At 37.7% G+C, this 20842-nt stretch overlaps 1 protein-coding gene across 10 annotated transcripts in view; it reads right to left on the bottom strand.

The window, feature by feature from the left end:
• Positions 1–20842, bottom strand: part of LMBR1 (limb development membrane protein 1) — a 208915-nt gene that overhangs the window by 100696 nt on the left and 87377 nt on the right. For 9 of the 10 annotated variants that reach the window (XM_054493923.2, XM_054493930.2, XM_054493924.2 and 6 more), the window contains one exon: positions 13336–13439. In XM_054493923.2, coding sequence (XP_054349898.1) covers positions 13336–13439 — 104 coding nt within the window. Of the gene's footprint in view, positions 1–13335; positions 13440–20842 lie in introns of those variants that run through there. The other variant, XM_054493927.2, reaches the window with a different exon arrangement.

Consider the following 20842-nt stretch of genomic DNA (forward strand, 5'->3'; position numbering starts at 1 on the left):
ATTGGCCATTTGTATATCTTCTTTGGATAGACTTTGGATGTCTATCAGTTTCTTTGCCTATTTTGTAATACTTGATAGAGGAAGTTCCATCACCTAGTTCTTCAAAATTGCTCTGGCTATTCTTGGCTTTCTGCACTTCCATTAAATTTTTACTACCTGCTTGTCACATTCTATAAGAAAACTTTGCAGAATTTTTATTAGAATTGCAAAAATTCTAAAAATTATGAACACAGAATATCTGTCAATTTAGTTAGGTTTTCTTTAACATCTTTCTTTTTTTGAGACAGGGTCTTCATTTATCACCAAAAGTGAAGTGCAGTGGTACAATCATGGCTCACTGCAGCTTCAAACTCCTGGGCTCAAGCAATCCTCCCACCTTAGCCTCCCGAGAAGCTGGGACTACAGGCGTGCGCCAACCAGGCTCAGTTAATTTTTTTTATTTTCTATTTTGTAGAGACGGGGCCTCGCTATGTTGCCCGGGCTGGTCTCGAATTCCTGGCCTCCTGCAATTCTCCCACCTCAGCCTCCCAAAGTGCTGGCATTATAGGCAGGAGCCACTGTGTCCAGCCAACATCTTTCAATAAGATTTTTTGTTTCCATTATTGTTTCCATAAAGGCTTTAAATATCATTTGTTAGATTTATCTCAACATACCTTAGGCTGTCTTGCTATTATAACTGATTTTCAGTTTGTTGCTGGTATTTATTGATTTTTTTTAATATATTAATCCTGTACCCAGCATCCTTGTTAAATTTTTTTATTTGAATAATCTATTTTTAAATTCAGTTAAGCTTGACTTTCTAGTTTTATTTACCGCTGTGCAGTTTCGTTAGGACATGTGCAGGTACTGCATGAAAACATTCCTATCCCTTCTAGACACTGCTCTTACCCATAACTGGAAAGAAAGAAGACAGCTCCTTCAATGGTGTAAGAGATCAGGCCATGTCAGCTCATCAACTTCATCATCAAAGTGTATGTGTAGAATCTGCTTCAGAAATGAAAGTCTTTTTTGTCAGGTAATACCTTCGTAATTGTCACTCTTCTTGTTGTATTTTGTTTACTTTTTGTTATTTTGGGTTTTTGTGTGTGTGTGTGGTTTTTTTTATAGCATTACACTATAATACTAGCTTGCTTCTAAAAGTGGTAACCAGCTCTGCATGGTGTAGAATGACTCAGCAGCATGCATTTCTGGCAATACTGAGGACTAGATATCCTTAAGTTTTTCTGTTAAAGAAAATCCCCTAGATAATATATTAAAAGTCTCCTTGAAATATTTTTTGTCTACTAACTCTTTGAGTAATACACTGAGTTTGGGGCCTCTCATGGTGTTGGCTTTTCTCAAATGTTTGTTCGTCTTTGAATTCTCTGTTCATCTCCATATTTAAGAACTCTTGTCCTGCTTGTTCTCCCTATCATCTCCTGCCTCTGATGATAATGAATTTAGCGAATAGACCTAGAGAGTGCACGGAGGCAGGCAGGACTAATTCTGGGGGCTGTCTTGTATGTTGGTGGACCTTTATGAGCATTAACATGAACTCTTCACATCACCAGTACCCACATTCACTACTTCAGCCCAAAGCAAACGCTACCACTGCCTGCTGACTGCAGCTCCCTTCTCAGCACCCTGCTTCTGTCTGTCCCTTATGTCCTTCAGTAGCAGAGCCACATGGTTTTAATTATCTTAAAGCCAGGTCAAAGGAGAACTTGAGGAGCACAGACAATCAAAAATCCTAAAATCAATTTGCGAAACTGCATAATATCCTATGGGAAAATAAAATGAAATGTTAGGGTTATCTTTTAAACGGGGGAAGTCAGTTGTGTCTCTATTAGATAAAATTCATTTGCATTGCTCTCTACTTCCTCCAAGGTAACTCTAACTCTACACAGATGTAAAAGGGCCTAGGCAGTGGAAAGTCAGTCAAAGGCACACACCCCTCCAGGACCTGACAATCCCCAGGATCTACCATGCAATGCCCAGGACTCCCACTAACAGACACCTGCATCTCTTTTGCCCAGTTCCAAGTCTTGGACAATTTTTCCTGGCACCAGAAAAATATATGTACACAAGATTAACTGTTAAAGTAAGAAGGACATAAAATATAAGTACACACTAATTACAGTAAAACAATAATCCAAGTACAAATGTTGACAGGTACTTTGGAATGATACAAAATATGATTTGGGGCCGGGCACAGTGGCGTACGCCTGTAATCCCAGCTACCTGGGAGGCTGAGGCAGGAGAATCATTTGAGCCCGGGAGGCAGAGGCTACAGTGAGCCGAGATTGCACCACTGCACTCCAGCCGGATGACAGCGCAAGACTCTGTCTCAAAAAACACAAAAACAAAAACAAACAAACAAAACCCAAGATATGATTTGGGGTTAACTGGAGTTCTATAAAATTGTAAAAATTAGAATATTAATGAAAACCCAATAGAAGGCAAGCTAAACAGTAAAAGTAACCAAAGACCTGGGCTCCATACCTGTAGAATAAATCTGAGCAGATTCAAGCAGAGGCAATCTCCCAGAGGTGGAAACAAGGCCAGAGAATGCAAAAAAGTTAATAAAGAACTGAATTACTACTATGTTCCAGATAAAAGGTCAGTAAAGCTAACAGGTAGAAGAGGAGTCATTAGTTCAAGATGATGGGTCTCACACACACACTTTTTAGCATAAAAGATGAGAGAAATATACAATAAATCACCAATCTACATGTCCCTAACACTAGCAATAGCACCTAGCATGCAATAAGCCATCAATAAATACTAACTGAATGATTTAATTATGCCAGAGGACAGAAGCACCAGCAGACTAGTGACATTGAGAAGTTCCTAAAAGACAGCAAATAGATGGGATCAAATCTATGGGAAAATGTCCAAGGAAAGGTACAGAGGGGAGGCAGGGAGGGAGGGAGGGAGGGGAGGCAAGAAGGGAGGGAGGGAGGGAGGGAAGGAGGGAGGCTGTGAAGAAGGGAGAGAAGGAGGGAGGCCGGGAGGGAAGGAAGGAAGGAAGGAGGGAGGGAAGGAAGGGAAGGGAAGGAGGAAGGAGGAAGGAGGAAGGGAAGGGAAGGAGGAAGGGGGAAGGGAAGGGAAGGAGGGAAGGAAGGAAGGAAGGAAGGAAGGAGGGAGGGAGGGAGGGAAAAAAAGAAAAAGGTTAGCAGTGATTCCCAGTGCTACAAGCTTATAGTCAAAAAGCTCAAAAATACGTAAGGTAAGAATATTAAGGTAAGAATATTAAGGTATTCTTAGGTAATATTAATAGGTAAGAATATTAAGAAATCATACGTAAGGGTAACGTTACTGTATAAATTGTTCTAGAATAACTGAATAGTAATACAGAGAGAAAATAACTTAGATTTTCTCTTTCTAACCACCTCACAAAATTAGCTACAGATAGATGAAAATATTAGATCTTTGCAAAACTCAAGGACAAAGTAGCCAAAATAGAATAGACTATATTATTCATCCCAGCTTTGAAGGAATGATAACACTTGAAGAGCGAAACCAACTATCAAATTACTAAGAGTTTGGTTTAAGTGTAAAAATGTAGAAAAGCTAGCAGAAAACAAAATCAGGTTTCGTTTGGGCCCGCTTATATAATGCTTGTTATCAAGTCCTGAGTTTTCTCACACAATTAATTTAAAGAAAATTAAACAGCATGTGACACGGTTAAGTAGGACCAAGTCAAACATATATATTATGAACCTTAAATTACAACAAATCAACTTTCTAAAACCAGCCTTAATTATATCTTTATATATACGCCCTTTCTAATCAAAATTTACCTAATATATATATTTGATTAAAATGATTAAATCATACGTAACATTTTTAATCAACTTTAATGCTATTTTCTTGGCTTAGGATTTTCCAACAATACAGGTATCTATAGTAATATTAGCCGCAAACTCTTGGGAAGTCAGCGCCTACAGATGAGCTCGCAGGGGAGACTTTCTTCTGCCCAGAGCTAAGGCTGACAGTCTTCCTCTATCAATGGGCAAGGTATGTGCATGCTTTAAAATCTGCCCTTTGCCTGAGCACTTCTTACTGAGCCTCAGTTCTGACTCCTAGTCTCTGTGTGCCTCTAACCTCATTTTTCCCAAACAAAAGGTCCCACATTACCTTGTGGCCACCCTCCCTCCCCTGCTGAGGAAACCACAGCCTGCCTTATTCACTTACTCTTGGGGTTTTGTTGTTCCTGTTTGTTGTTCTTCAAATACTCAGAGATTTTTCTGGCTTTCTTGAGAACTTATCTATGTACTTAATAATACAGGCTGCTTGTTATATAGTTATATTTTTGACAAGGTGCTATTTACAACAGGATGTGCTGTTTAACTTCCTTTAAACCAACTATGTAAAAAAAACTCATGAGGTGACAACATACATTATATAATCAGGCTCAAATAAAGCCTGATGTAGAAAATACAAAGACTAAAATTTCTCTTCGCATGACAACTTACAATATTTTTGAAACTCTAAACTGCTGAACTTCTAAAACCCTGATTTATTTTTTATAATTTCCATGTTATTTCTACATGCTGAAATAAGAAAACATTTCAATGAGTTATTTCCCAGTAAGTGACAAATATTTCTCAGTAAGTAACATTCCATATCTAAGTTGTCTATTTTCAATAAAGTCAAACTAGATATAACTGGATCTTTTTTTCTTTTATTTTTTAGAGACGGAGTCTCGCTCTGTCGCCCAGGCTGGAGTACAATAGCACAATATTGGCTCACTGCAACCTCCACCTCCCAGGTTCAAGCGACTCTCCTGCCTCAGCTTCCTGAGTAGCTGGGATTACAGGTGCCCACCACCACACCTGGCTAATTTTTATATTTTTAGTAGAGACAGTGTTTCACCATGTTGCCCAGGCTGGGCTCAAACTGACCTCAGGTAATCCACCTGCCTTGGCCTCCCAAAGTGCTGGGATTATAGGTGTGAGCCACCACACCTGGCCTAGTACCCCATTTTCTCTGTGTGGCATTAATTTTAAGGTTTTAGGGCCATCCTGATGTGCTATACAAAAGTTTTCATAAGGCCGGGTACAGTAGCTCAAGCCTGGAATCCCAGCATTTTGGGAAGTCAAGGTGGGCAGACTGCTTGAGGCCAGGAGTTGCAGACCAGCCTGAGCAACATAGCAAAACCCCATTTCTTTAAAAGAAAAAAAAAAAGTTTTGATCGCCAAATACAGGATCTCGTGAAGATTAACTTGGACAGAACTTTACTATCTGTATTGTTACTAGTAGTGTGCTCTTCATTACCTTGTATTTAAATATCAGTGTACCTTTTATTTATGATATTTAACCAATTATCCATTATAGGCATTAGTTAAGCAATCTATGAGTAGGAATTTTTAAAAATAGAAAACAGCTTAAAACCACGCCTATGGCTTGTCCGGTTCAGCTGAGTGAAGCACTGAAATCATGAGCATACTCCTCTAACCTCTACCAATACCTGGCGCGCTCACCAAACCCACATTCACAGGCTCTCAACATACCTTGTTTTAAAGAAAAAAATATAAAATACTCACAAATATACAATATTGATTTTTATTTAAAAATTAAGAAATAGTATGAGGTATATTTACAGAATGAAACTGCAGAAAACCTTCTATAATTTCTAGGAGATCTGAGAATCATTTGGTATAAATTGGCTGGGCGCAGTGGCTCACGCCTGTAATCCCAGCACTTTGGGAGGTCAAGGCAGGTGGATCACCTGAGGTCAGGAGTTCGAGGGCAGCTTGGCCAACATGGTGAAACCTCGTCTCTACTAAAAATACAAAAATTACCCGGGCGTGGTGGCGAGCGCCTGTAATTCCAGCTACTTGGAAGGCTGAGGCAGGAGAATCGCTTGAACCCGGGAGACGGAGGTGCAGTGAGCCAAGATCTCGCCATTGCACTCCAGCCTGGGCGACAGAGCGAGACTCCGTCTCTAAAAATAAATAAATAAATAAATCTAGCATTATAAAACAACTTAAAATTTCTTCTTCCTCTGTGCTACGAATAGAATAAATGTTTTCCATAAAACTGATCATTTCAATATATTGAATCCTAACTTTTTCTACTGTTAGTGTGTCCTTATTTTTTCAGTTTTTGCCTGCTGATCTTATTTTTAATTGCTAAAAGAAGATACATTCACATACATATGTTTTAATGTTTTGGTTGCTTTAGAATTCAGTCACTTCAGAACAATACAACCTTGTCTTTCTAGATGAGAATTTCCTTTCTTTAACGGAAAATGTGCAAACCAATAAATATTTAAGTTGTATCATGTTAGTGACTTAAGTTTTAAAGAAAAGTAGATTTATCACAGGCTAAAATATTACCTAACATCAAACTATCAAACAATCTTACTGCCTTTGATGTGTATAAATACACAACTTCTATTCCTGGTATACTAAATGACAAATAAATGGACTGTAAATTAATGTACCAAGGTTCAGCTATATATTGACAAACATTTCATAGATCAAAGATTAACATTGTGACCCACGGAATAAATGATTTTATACATGAATAAATATGAGCTTAAGTGCCAAATAAATCTAAGAATGTAACAATTCAACCCCTAGCCTCTCTGGTGAGCTCTTGTCCTGCAGGCCTGTGGTATCCTAATGACTTAAGAAGCTCTTTAGCAGCACTAAATCTGACATTTAATTTTACTTTCAAATAAAGTTTATTCCAACCAAGGGTGAGTTGTTTTGTATTCCCCCCAAAAACTTTTAGAAAAGATACTCTAATTAACAATGACTATTTCTATAAAACTGTTTCATGAGTATTGGAAGTATTACAGCCAGTTTAATTTAAAGTATAATTACTTTAAAATCTGTACTTGGTAACTTTCTGTTTCCTCTCTGCCAAAGCCTTTTTTCATTTAACAGAGGCCTGAACTATCAAACATTACGAGACATTAGTTAGTAATTTAATCATCATATAAAAGGGTTTGAAGTTATCTATTAAACATAATACCTATTTTTTTACAACCTATACTGTTCTAAAACAGATCCTATTTCAAAAAATAAAATAAAAGCTGAATATGTCAATACCAATGTAATTTCTCATGTCACTTTGCTGTTAGATATAAAAAGTAATCCTACACAAGTTCTCCTGATGTTTCATCATCAGCTTTAACATAGTTGGTATATTTAAGCACCTAATAATAACTGCTACTTAAAATGTGTCTTGGGTACTTTATCAACCTCTTAGGTGAGGCTACTAAATCCCTCAGCAACCCTGGTAGACAGGTACTGTTAGACCCATTTTATAAATGTGGACACAATGAAATATGCCCTAAGTCACAGTCAGTAAGAAGAGTGAAGATTGAAGTCCAGGTATTCTGAACTCCAAAGTTCACATTTTTTGCCACTGTTATGCAAATAAAGAGACAATCTAGCCTTTAAATACAGAAATTTATCATTTTTCGATACTGAGAGGCAAAGATGAACATACTATACAGAGTTCAATTCAAAGTATACCATTACAATGTATATGGAAACTGAGTCATGTTTTAAAAAAAGCTGTTACTTAACAATAACAGATACTATAAAGCCATAATTTAGTGCCCTCCTAGATCCAACTGTATTAAGAACAGTGACAAAATTAATGTCATTTCCTGAACTAAATGATTTTCAATTCAAAATTTTTATAAACTCAAATGATTTTTAAATGAAATAAATGTATTTACTCTTTTCCTCAAAATAATACTTTCCTATTTCTTTCTGAGTTCCCATATGCCCAGATTTGATGTTTCAAATGCTCACTTTACATGGTTATAACCACACCTTTACAGTAAAACAATTCCAAAAGGAAACTGAAGTATCACAGCATTATCAGAATAGAGTATTTTCAAAATAATCATTCTGATCCATAACCATTTCTAAGGTAAAAACTAGTGCTCTCAATTGGGGGATGGTAGAGGATTTCTATTAATAAATTGCTCTATGATTTTTTTTCTTGAAGGTGTTGGGAAAATCAAATTAACACATAACAATAGTTAGTGAGATATGGCTTCATTTTCTGTAATAAACACTAAGATCAAAACATGACCCAAGTTAAATTTCCTTGCAGGGTTCCCAGCAGGGGCTTCCCTTTTGTCTGTGATTTCCTCTCACCCACCAGAACCAGGCCAAATATGCGCATGTGCCACTAACACTAAGCAGCACTTCCTTAATCACTCATTTCCAACAATTTATGGATCATCAGTGGCAAAAAACGAGCAAAAATAATAAAAGAATGCAATGAAAGCTCGTGGAGACAGAGGCTGGACTTCCTACTCACTCTGTGTCTCTTTAAGATGGAGGCCTGATACAAATTAGCCACTGGGGGGAAAAAGTCATCTGGTCATAAAATACAGTACAAGGTCACTTTTATGTAAGTTTGCCAAAAGGGACATAAACCAGGACAATTTCAAACTGTGACACAGGATAGAAACATATTAAAAAAATCTTTGTTCCTCCTCTATTGTGCTGTCATGTTGCTCAGCTTTATAGACATTCCAAGCACCAGCACAGAACTCTTCGCTTCCACCTGGTCAGTCCAATTAATTAAGAAAGGAAGTTACCTAAAATTTTGTACTTTTTGCTTTTATTATCAAGCACTTTGTTTGAAGTTATAGGAGTTAACCTCTTAATCCTACAGACCGTGTGCTATGCTCTGGCCATTCGGGGATGTCTGGATGGTTTGGATAATTGGTCAGGATGTTGCTTATGTTACCTTTTATGCTATGACTTCAAATCAAAGATAGGCATTAAAGTGAAGTACAACAGAAATTTGCTCCCAGAAAAATCTTGGGTTTATGAATTAATCTGTCATAAATTTTACATAACAACCATATGCAGATATTTTCTCCCACTTTCATTAAGTTGTTGAATTTTTTTCCTCCTAACATTTTAATTCAAAATAAGATGTTAACATATAATATGAAACAAATATATGCCTAACTACCATTTAAACACTGGCCAGAGGTTATACCTCCAGAGTTCCTTACAAAATCAGAAAACATCTCTGATATTAATCCAGATAACCTGGAGGTCTTTTCTGGAGTGGAGGAGGGAGATAAATCATACAGCCAATCTGAGGTATGATTAACTACAGCAGTGATGTCTGCCTTAAGATGTTCCCTGAGCCCTAAGAGCCACATACTGCAGAAAAAGCAGGGTTACTGCAAAACAAAACAAAAATCACCAAATGGAATATTTTTATCAGAGTTGAAAAATTAAGATGTAAACAGAGTCACTTTCAAATACCTATGAACATACCTTAGGTGACAGCAAAATAATCTAAATTTGGTAAACATTTAACTGCTAATAATAAGTCTAAACTCCAAGATAAAAGTTAGCTGCTTACTAAAAAAAAAAAGTTTTACTTTATCAAAACCATTTCTATGCTCTTACACTTGAGAGTTATAAAGTAAGGGAATAGCAAGGAGATGGTCCTAATAAAATAGAAACACACACTGCTGCCACGGTAAGAAGAGAGAAGCAAAGCTATTGAAGGCCCTTAAAAGGACATAGTCAACCCCCCAGGCCTAATATGTCCTGTTTGAATTAACATAGTGGTTTAATTAAAAACTAAGTAGAGAATTCTGCTTAATTTGATTTTCAATTCAAGCTCTGCATCCGCCCATGGCCAGTGGCCAATTTCCGCATCTCGGCACAATATGCAAGAAGCTGTTTGAACATCGATTGCCCAGGGGAATGCATGGGAGTAGAGTGGGGCCATATGCCATTTAGGGATACACCAGACTCAGACACAGTAAAACAGCACCAGGAGGGTGGCCACAGGAAAAAAAAAAAAAAGGAAATTTTACTTAACCGTATTACAAGTTTGTCATTGCTCAAATTAGTGTGCTGAATCTACCAATGAGAAATGTTTCTAGCCTCTCTTCAGTATCACTTCAGAAACTATGTGTCAAATGTAATGAATGAGCAAGCAGCTTTAAAGGAATACACATAAATATATGCACTTATTAGCCAAATATGTTAAACATCTTAATGACTGTGATCAATCATAACATTAATTTCAATAAAGCAGCAAAGTTAATTCTAATAAGTACTGTGTAAAGAACCATGTCTCTTTAAAAATGTTATTTAGAACTTACACAGGTAATTAACAAATGATTCTAGACTACAGAAATATACAACATGAAAGGGCTCAAATGTATGCTCAACACATTTAGACTTAATGACACAATATTAATAACCTTTCCAACTTTCATGTGACTGATTTTAAAACTGAAAAGTATGAATATTTTAAAATAACATGCCTTGATTAGCTTAATTTTAAAACTTTCTAAACATTTCTACTAGGATCTAGAACACACCTTATCTTCAAACAAGTTTGTTTCAAAGTATGCTAGCTGTAATGCTCAAGCTGAGTTATTCTACTTCAATACACGCCACTTCAAAATGGGAAAGTTTAAAACCGCCTGAGATAATAATCTGTGAGGAATTAAAAGATGACTGTACTGTACTCAGTTGCTTGCTTTCTGAGGCCCATATTTTATAGAATATTTAATGATAATAAGTATTCTAGAATACTTATTAGTGATTAGTGATTAGTGATATTTTATAGAATACTTATTAGTCAAATCCATTTAAAGACTACCTCGAAGATAAAGGTAATTTAATAATAGCTAATATTTACTAAGTGAAGTCCTGGGCTATGTGCATTACATGAATAATCACATCTCATTTAATCACCAAAATGATACAATAAAGTAACATCATTATTACACCCATTTTACAGAAAGCAATCCCGCGGTTTAGATGAAGTCACCTGCCCAGACAGTCTGACTGATGCCAAATTTTCTCACGGTTGCAGCTTCACCATCTTCCGCTGGCCTCTTTTCCTCAGCATTATCAGTATAGTCAGACTCTCCAACTTTAAAATGATTCTTTCTCCCCTATCTTCAAGCTGGAATCCCATCTCCCTCCTTCCTTTAATGGCATTAACAACCAAATTCTTTAATTTGGTTTTCTGCAGCACCTATTAACAACTTCCCAAGTCGGACAAATGGCAGTCATCCGGGGCTCCACCTCACTGCTCTCTTTTTAAGTCTTCTGCTGTGTTTTGGAATTAATTGGATTCATAGTTGCCTGTATCCTACAGTCATTCAATATTTCAGTCCCTTTTGAGGTCACGAAACACAGCTGGTGACCCTCAAGTCATTTTTAGGCAACTAACATGGTCAAAGATGTGCTAAGAAAAGAATATTAATCGTGTATAAAAAGACTAAAAATTTTTTTAAAATAGAGGAAATAAGTGCTGTACAATCGTATGTGTGAAATATCTCTAATTACCTTCTGGGATCCCTCCTCAGCTGACTCTCCCTTTGACCTTAAGTCTATAAGGGGGAACAGGAGAAAAATGATATGTCACTGGGATTTTTTGTCATTTTTTCTTTTTTAATTCTGGAGATTGTTGCTAATTCTTCAAACAGATTTAGCCAAGTCCCTTTCCTAGTTGGTTAATTCACAAGAAGGGAAGAAAATAACTTGGAGGCAAAGAGTTTGTCCATATTACACCCTGTTATTGTAAATAACAATCTATTCAACTAGATTTTTATAAAAAGTATAAATTAGGTAGATACTGCTTATAATGTCAAATATGAAAATATAGTTCACACCAAGCTTTATCATTTGTTTCTTGTATGTGGTACTATTACACAAGAGGTAGTGTCAGGAAGAGGGAAGAACTTTGCTTATTGAAAGCAAACGTCGGCAGGCAACGTCAGAGTCAGGTGCAGGACTGATTCAGCGCCGTGATCTACAGACCAGTGTTCTGCACTGTGTGGGGCATGTACTCCTTTGTACTCCTTTCCTTTGTGACCTGCACAAAGTCTAAAATGCATATTTATCTCTAAATACACTCAAATGGTAGATGAAGAAAATTATTTTCAAAAATCCTATTCTGGCTTCTCTGTTGCCTACAACATAAAACTCATATGACCAGACGGAGGACTCCAGGCCTCCAGAATTCAACCCTGGCAAGCAGCTTGTGCACCCTCATCTCTCAGCATTCTCTAGTATCTAAGTACCGGCCATTCCCTCAATTCTGTCACAGCTCTGGGCCTTTGCTCAAGCCTGGAATGCCACACTCTAGCAAACCCCTGCTCATCCTCCAAGTCCCAGCCCAAGTCCAGGTTGACTTCCCTGTGAAGCCTGCTCAGATTCCCCAGGAAAATCAAGATATCCGTTCCTTTCAGGGTTTCCCATGGACTTCATTATATAAAAGGGCTTCAAACTGCATCTTATTTGTTTACACCTGTCATTTCTCCCACTGTCTGACCCTTGAAGGCCGGAGCCCCATCTTTTCATCTGTGTCCCCAGCAAGCTCCTATAAATAGCAAAATAACTGCTACTTGGGGAATTGGTTAATAAAACTCTGAATTCTCAATAAAATTCATTCTGTGTTGAATGAATGAATATCCATCAAAAGTTATGGTTCCAAAATTCTACAGAAATTGCCTTCTCAAGAGTTTACAATGACCTCCTTTCTTGTTGTTGTTCATTCTTGGATTTTTGTTTGTTTCTGAGACAGGCTGGAGTGCAGTGACACAATCACAGCTCACACCGCAGCTTCAATCTGCAGGCTCAAGCACTCCTCCCACCTTAGTCTCCAGAGGAGCTGGGACCTCAGGTACCCATCGCCACACCCAGTTAATTTTTTTATTTTTAGTACAGACAGGGTCTCACTGTGTTGCCCAAACTGGTCTCGAAGTACTGACCTCAAGCGACCCTCCTGCTGCAGCCTCCCAAAGTGGTGGGATTACAGGTGTGAGCTGCTGCACCCGGCCACTGACTAAATTTTAATTGCCTATCTTAAGAATACATCATGATTTTTTAAATTCCAATGCATAAAAACCAGTTTTCTTAATGTCAGGTTTGACTGCCAGAGTCATTCATTCTGTTTCTGGTATATTTACTAAATGTGAAATCAGCTGTCAGTTTTCAGCTGCAGACTGTTAACGTATGGAATAACAGCTAGACAACACAAAGGGGAGCCCATGGAAATAACACTTTACTGTCACCTTAAACCAAATAAGATACCCTAAGAAAAGAATAAAAGCTATTATATCAGGTTTATCCATTACACTAAATGTATGCATACTGTAAAAGTACTCACAGGTCTAAAAGATGTCTCTCTCTCATGGACATGCAAAATAATTCAATAGGCGGAATTACTGTTATTGTTAACAATGTGTTGTTAATATTATTTATTACTCATTTAAATTTTTATATTCCATTTAAATAATTTAAGTCTGCTTTTTCTAGTTCAATGTGAATGATACTTAATTCCTCACTTAACCTATTTAATTCCAACACTAGATTCACTTACCTTTTTCAGGCCAGCAAAGCCTTCTGATTCCAGAAAGAAAAAGGCAAAGGGCATCAATACAAATAAACAAAGGTTGGAAAAAAGGGAAGCAAGATTCCACAAACCTATAAAAAGGGTAACAAGAAGAGAAGAAAAACAGGTTAGATATCGAAATTGTGATATTAATCAAGATCTATACTTTTAAATAGTAAAAATAAACAAAAAGTAACAAATGACCTAAACTTAGAAATCATAAAATAATTATAGTATGTATTTATTTAAATTTGTTTAACATTGTAACTTGTACCTATTGGGAAAAGTCAGTATAGAAACTAATGTTTTTTTCCATGCCCTAAAGTAAATTCACTAAAAATATGACCTGTGCAAGATCCAAAGGCACAGCCTCTTTAGACATATAGGCACCGGAATATTTAAATTAGAGCCACTAGCATTTATTGAGCCCTTAATAAATGCCAGATACTCTACTGAACATTTTACATGCATAATCCCATTTAATTTAAGCCTCATAAAAACCCTAAAAATAATAATTAGCATTTATTGAGCCCTTATGTGCCAAGCACTATTCTAAGTGATTTACAGATATTATCCGAACTCATTTACTTGCCACAGCAATCCCACGAGGCAGGTAGCATTACTGCCCCAATACGACAGAAGAGGAGCAGGCTATGCAACTTGCCACAGCTGTAGAGCATTCAACTGGCAGAGCTGACTCTTAATTCCTGGGATTTTAAAAAGTCACTACATCACAGAAATTTTGGTAAACAATTCCAAGTGGGAAAGAAAAAGTCACAGAGAATGGCAATCTCAAGTGACCTTTTCCTCCTTGGCACAAAATGGCAAGTAAAATAATAAGAACAGATTTAGCAAAAGACAGAGCCCTGTTAGGTATGTCATTGGGAGGGTATCTGGCGCAACATGTCAGATCATATTTTTTACAGGTAAAAAAATAAAATTTAAAACTGAGTTTCAAAATGATGATGATAATCATTACAAAAGTTTATAAAATCAAGAGTCAAAGATAAAATTTATGTCAAGGATAAATTCAATGAACTATTTGCAATTATCATTCAATGTTTTTGAAAGTAGGCAACTAATGCTTTTTCAACACCTTTATTTCCAAGCAGTGGACATGCGGTGATGAACAAACACAACACCTCTGCTCTCAGAGCTGCCTAACTACTGCAGTTATGAATAAACATAAAGGTTTGTAACTGACCTAATGCCCTTTGGAATAGCATGAAGTATAAACAAACACAATTAATTTAGCAATTAATATGGGTCAGCTGGGGAGATTCACCTCCTTTAGTAGACAAGGTAATATAATAAAATCAACTCACAGTTTCTTATTCAAAAACCTATATAGATTTAACAAACTTACAATGTACATTTATCTTTGTAGAAAGTAAAATTTTTTATAAAACAATATCTTAACATCTTTTAGTGGAAAAACTGCAATTTGAACTATTTACAATTTTTAAACATTTAAAATTTTAAAAAAATGTAAATAATTTTATATTTTCCAGCCTTTAAAAAAAAGCCAAGCATTCTGTTTTCTTTATTCAAAAAGAGTATAATTAGAGTCAGTTGTTTTATTGTGCTAATTACTGGAAGAGCATACAGAACGATGGCTGCATGCACACAATTGAGTTCTAGGCAGACCTGGGTTCACGTCCTGCTGCACTTCTATGTGACAACATTGCTAAATCACAGGTTCTTCATCTATAAAATATGGCTAATGATGGGTCTGTAGACATTGGTAAGTATTAAATAATGCAAGTACAACAACTGACACAATGCCTGTCATAAAATAAGCATTTAATGAATTTTTGCTTTTATTAAGTTACAGCACCAGAGGCTACTAGTAACATTGTTATCAGCTCCCACACCAAACTACCATCCTTCCTTAGACTCCAGGCTCGCTTGCTAGTTTTCCCTTTCATCTTCTTTCTACCAGGTGTATTGGCTCCTGGTTTTTGTTACTAGAAATGAGCATGTGTCCAGGAACAATCTCTTCCCTCCCCCAACAGCCTATGGGTAAAGGTATCATATACGCAACTTTTAAAAGTTGTATCTAAAGAATAAATTGACCTGGATCAAAGTTATACCTTCCAGGTCCAATTCATAACCTAAAGTGCATGGTCTTTGGCCTCTCTTTTGCCTGCTCAACAGCATTTTCTCTTCTTTACGGTTTCCAAGTAAGTTACTTTCAGATATGTGAGGTATAACAATAATTAGTATTATGTAAATTACATAATTATTATTCTTTAGTAGGCTAGAGAACCATGGTTGTTAATCTATTGCTTTATTTAGGCGTGGTAAAAGAAAGACATGACCGTTTCAAATCATTTGTGTTATAAAAGATAAAGGTCAGTGTGTCAAGAATTATACTCATTTTACACAAGATAGTTTTATTCCAATTAAATATCTCATAGTCTTTTTAAAAAAACATTTTTAAAAGTTATCTACTGGCCAGGCATGGTGGCTCACACCTGTAATCCCAGCACTTTGGGAGGCCGAGGCAGGCAGATTACAAGGTCAGGAGTTCGAGACCAGCCTGGCCACCATGGTGAAACCCTGTCTCTACTAAAAATACAAAAAAAAAAAAAAAATTAGCTGGGCATAGTGGTGCATGCCTGTAGTCCCAGCTACTCAGGAGGCTGAGGCAGGAGAACCGCTTGAACCCAGCAGGCGGAGGTTGCAGTGAGCCGAGATTGCGCCACTGCACTCCAGCCTGGCAACTGAGCGAGACTCCGTCTCAAAAAAAAAAAGTTATCTACTACAGGTATACCTAAAGCCGATTGCATGTTGCTTTACTGTGCTTTGCAGATACCGCGTGAAGGTTTGTGGCAGCTCTGTATTGAACAAGTCTATCTGTGCCATTTTCCCAATACCACGTGCTCACTTCATTTCTCTGTGTCATATTTTGGTAATTTTTGCAATACTTCAAACATTTTCATTATTATTACATCTGTTATGATCTGTGACCAGTGATCTTTGATGTTACTATGTTGATTGTTTGGGGGCGCTGCAAATTGTGCCCATAAAAGATGTCAAACTTAATAAATGTTGTGTGTGTTGACTGCTCCTCTGATTGGCCGCTCCCTCATCTCTATCCTTCTCCTAGGACCTCCCCATTCCCCGAGACACAACGATATTGAAAGTAGGCCATGTAATAACCCTACAATGTCCTCTAAGTGTTCAAATGAAAGGAAGAGTCACACATCTCTCACTTTCAATCAGAAGCTAGAAGCTTAGTGAGGAAGGCATGTCAAAAAATGAGACTGGCTGAAAGCTAGGCCTCTTATGCCAGTTAGTCAAGTTGTGAATGCAAAGGAAAAATTCTTAAAGGAAATTAAAGTGCTACTCCAGTGAACACACAAATCACAAGAAAGCAAAACAGCCTTACTGCTGATATGGAGAAAGGTTTTGTGCTCTGGATAGATCACACTAGCCACAACATTCCCTAAAGCCACAGCCTGAGCAAGGCTGTAACTCTTCACATCTATGAAGGCTGAGGGAGGTGAGGCAGCTCCAAAAGAAAAGTTTCAAGCTACCGGAGGTTGGTTCATGAGGTTTAAGGAAAGAAGCCATCTCCATAACATAAAAGTGCAAGGTGAAGCAGCAAGTGCTGCTGGAGAAGCTGTAGCAAGTTCTCCAGAAGATCTGGCTAAGACCATCAATGAAAGTGGCTGCAGGAAACAACAGATTTTCAAAGTAGACAAAAACAGCCTTACACTGGAAGAAGATGCCATCTAGGACTTGCATAGCCAGAGAGAAGTTCAATGTCTGGCTTCAAAGCTTCAATCAACAGGCTGACTCACTTGTTATGGGCAAATACAGAAAGTGACTTTAAGTTGAATCCAGTGCTCATTCACCATTCCAGAAATCCTAAAACCCTTAAGAATTACCCTAAGCCCATTCTGCCTGTGCTCTATAAACAAGAACAACAAACCTGCCCAGATGGCAGCACATCTGTTTACAGCATGGTTTACTAAATAGTTTAAGCCTACTGTTAAGACTTGCTACTCAAAAAAAAAAAAAAAAAAAAAGATTTTCAAAATACTACTGCTCATTGACAATGCACCTGCTGATGGAGATGAAAGAGCCCTGGTGGAGATGTTTAAGAAGATCAATATTTTCATGCCTTAACAAAACATCCATTCTGTAGCCCATGGATCAAGGAGTAATTCTGACTTTCAAGTCATAGTATTTAAGATACATTCTGTAAGGCTATACCTGCTACAGATTCCTCTGATGAACTGCACAAAGTAAACTGAAAACCTTCTGGAAAGGATGCACCATTCTAGATGCCATTAAGAATATCTATGATTCGTGGGAGGTCAAAATATCAACCTCACCTGGAGTTTGGAAGAAGTAATGGGTTTGAGATGTCAGTGGAGAAAGTCTCTGCAGATGTGGTAAAAATAGCAAGAGGACTGGAATTAGAGGTGGATCCTGAAGATGTGACCAAATTGCTGCAATCTCATGATAAAAGTTGAATGAATGAGGAGCTGCTTCTTAGGGATGAACAAAGAAAGTGGTTTCTTGAGATGGAATCTACCCTGGTGAAGATGCTGTGAACATTGTGGAAATGACAATAAAGGACTTAGAATATCATAAACTTAGTTGATAAAACAGAGGCAGGGTTTGAGAGGATTGACTTCAATTTTGAAAGAACTTCTACTGTGAGTAAAATGCTGTCAAACAGCATCACATGCTACAGAGAAATCTTCTGTGAAAGGAAGAGTCAATCAATATGGCAAACTACACTGTTGTCTTATTTTAAGAAATTGACACAGTCACGCAACCTTTAGCAAAATCAAGGCAAGACCTCCACCAGCGAAAAGATTACAACTCACTAAAGGCTCAGATAATTGTTACCATTTTTTAGCAATAAAGGCATGTACACATATTGCTATTGCACACTTAATAAATGACATTATAGTGTAAGTATAATTTTTATACGCTCTGAGAAATCAAAAAATTTCTGTGATTCACTTTATTGCCACATTCGCTTCATCACAGTACACTGGAACCAAACCTGCAGTATCTCCAAGGTATGCCTGTCATTGTTAGGTATGTAACAGCAGGCATTGTTCTGGATACGTTAAGGTGCTATCTTTTTTTCTGAGACAGTGGTGTGATCATGGCTCACTGCAGCCTTGACTTCCCAGACTCGAGTGATCCTCCCACCTCGGCCTACCAAGTAGCTGAGACTATAGGCACATGCCACCATGCCAGGCTGATTTTTGTATTTTTTGTAGAGATGAGTTTTCACCATGTTGTCCAGTCTGGTCTCAAACTCCTGGGCTCAAGCGATCCACTCACCTCGGCCTCCCAAAGTGCTGGGATTACAGATGTGAGCCACTGCACTCAGCCAGGTACCACCTTAATATTTTATGAGAGGGAAGGTCCCCCGTTTCACAGACGGACTTCAGGTTCAGAAACGTGCCCTTGTCCCAGAGCAAGAAAAAATTAAGCTATTCCTTCTAATATGCTGTAATGCTTTCAGGCAACATAAATTCCACCATTTCCTAACTTTTTTTTTTTTTAAGATGGAGTCTCACTCTGTCACCCAGGCTGGAGTGCAATGGCGCAATCTTGGCTCACCACAATCTCCGCCTCCCAGGTTCAAGCGATTCTCCTGCCTCAGCCTCCTGAGTAGCTGGGAAAACACGCACGCGCCACTGCGCCAGGCTAATTTTTGTATTTTCAGTGGAGACGGGGTTTCACCATGTTGGCTGGGCTGGTCTTGAACCCCTGACCTCAGGTGATCCACTTGCCTCGGCCTTCCAAAGTGCTGGGATTACAGGCATGGGCCACCACGCCTGGCCCCTAAACTTCTTATATTCTTTAGAGATACTTGCAAATGTATCATTACAAATCTCTAGATCAAAGGTCCATGAGGCATGAATATATTTCTACACCTCATTTTTTATTTCCCAATGCCTGCTACAGTGCTGAGTAATCAATAAAAATGAGTTCCATAAACAAACAGTATTACAATCCATATAGCTAAATGTTAACAGGAAAAGACCCTCTCAGGAAAAAGGTCACAGGCTGAACTAAAGAAGTAGTCTCAGAATTAATTCTCAATTGTCAGTACAAAATGAACAAAATTATAACATATACAAAAATAAGAAATATTAATTTTTAACAGCTTTATTGAGCTACATAAAATAAGCTACACATGGAGTATATCATTTGATAAGTTTTGTCATGAGAATGCACCAATGACACCATCACCACAATTAAGCTAATGAACATAAACACATCCATCACCCCCAAATTTTCTCATATCCTTTTATAATCCCTGCCTCCTGCCACTCCCCACCTCCCTCCGATTCCCAGTCAGCCACTGACTCTGCCACTTTAGAAAAGAACTCAGAAATAATGCCGCATGTCTACAACTATCTGATCTTTGACAAACCTGACAAAAACAAGAAATGGGGAAAGGATTCCCTGTTTAATAAATGGTGCAGGGAAAACTGGCTAGCCAAATGTAGAAAGCTGAAACTGGATCCCTTCCTTACACCTTATACAAAGATTAATTCAAGATGGATTAAAGACTTACATGCTAGACCTAAAACCATAAAAACCCTAGAAGAAAACATAGGCAATACCATTCAGGACATAGGCATGGGCAAGGACTTCATGTCTAAAACACCAAAAGCAATGGCAACAAGGGCCAAAATTGACAAATGGGATCTAATTAAACTAAAGAGCTTCTGCACAGCAAAAGAAACCACCATCAGAGTGTACAGGCAACCTACAGAATGGGAGAAAATTTTTGCAACCTACTCATCTGACAAACGGCTAATATCCAGAATCTACAATGAACTCAAATTTACAAGAAAAAAACAAACAACCTCATCAAAAAGTGGGCGAAGGATATGAACAGACACTTCTCAAAAGACATTTATGCAGCCAAAAAACACATGAAAAAATGCTCATCATCACTGGCCATCAGAGAAATGCAAATCAAAACCACAATGAGATACCATCTCACACCAGTTAGAATGGCAATCATTAAAAAGTCAGGAAACAACAGGTGCTGGAGAGGATGTGGAGAAATAGGAACACTTTTACACTGTTGGTGGGACTGTAAACTAGTTCAACCATTGCGGAAGTCAGTGTGGCGATTCCTCAGGGATCTAGAACTAGAAATACCATTTGACCCAGTCATCCCATTACTGGGTATATACCCAAAGGATTACAAATCATGCTGCTATAAAGACATATGCACACGTATGTTTACTGTGGCACTATTCACAATAGCAAAGACTTGGAACCAACCCAAATGTCCAACAACGATAGACTGGATTAAGAAAATGTGGCACATATACACCATGGAATACTATGCAGCCATAAAAAATGATGAGTTTATGTCCTTTGTAGGGACAAGGATGAAACTGGAAACCATCATTCTTAGCAAACCATCGCAAGGAGAAAAAACCAACCACCACATGTTCTCACTCATAGGTGGGAATTGAACAATGAGAACACA

This window comes from Pongo pygmaeus, chromosome 6 (genome assembly GCF_028885625.2).
Source record: "Pongo pygmaeus isolate AG05252 chromosome 6, NHGRI_mPonPyg2-v2.0_pri, whole genome shotgun sequence".
Taxonomy (NCBI): domain Eukaryota; kingdom Metazoa; phylum Chordata; class Mammalia; order Primates; family Hominidae; genus Pongo; species Pongo pygmaeus.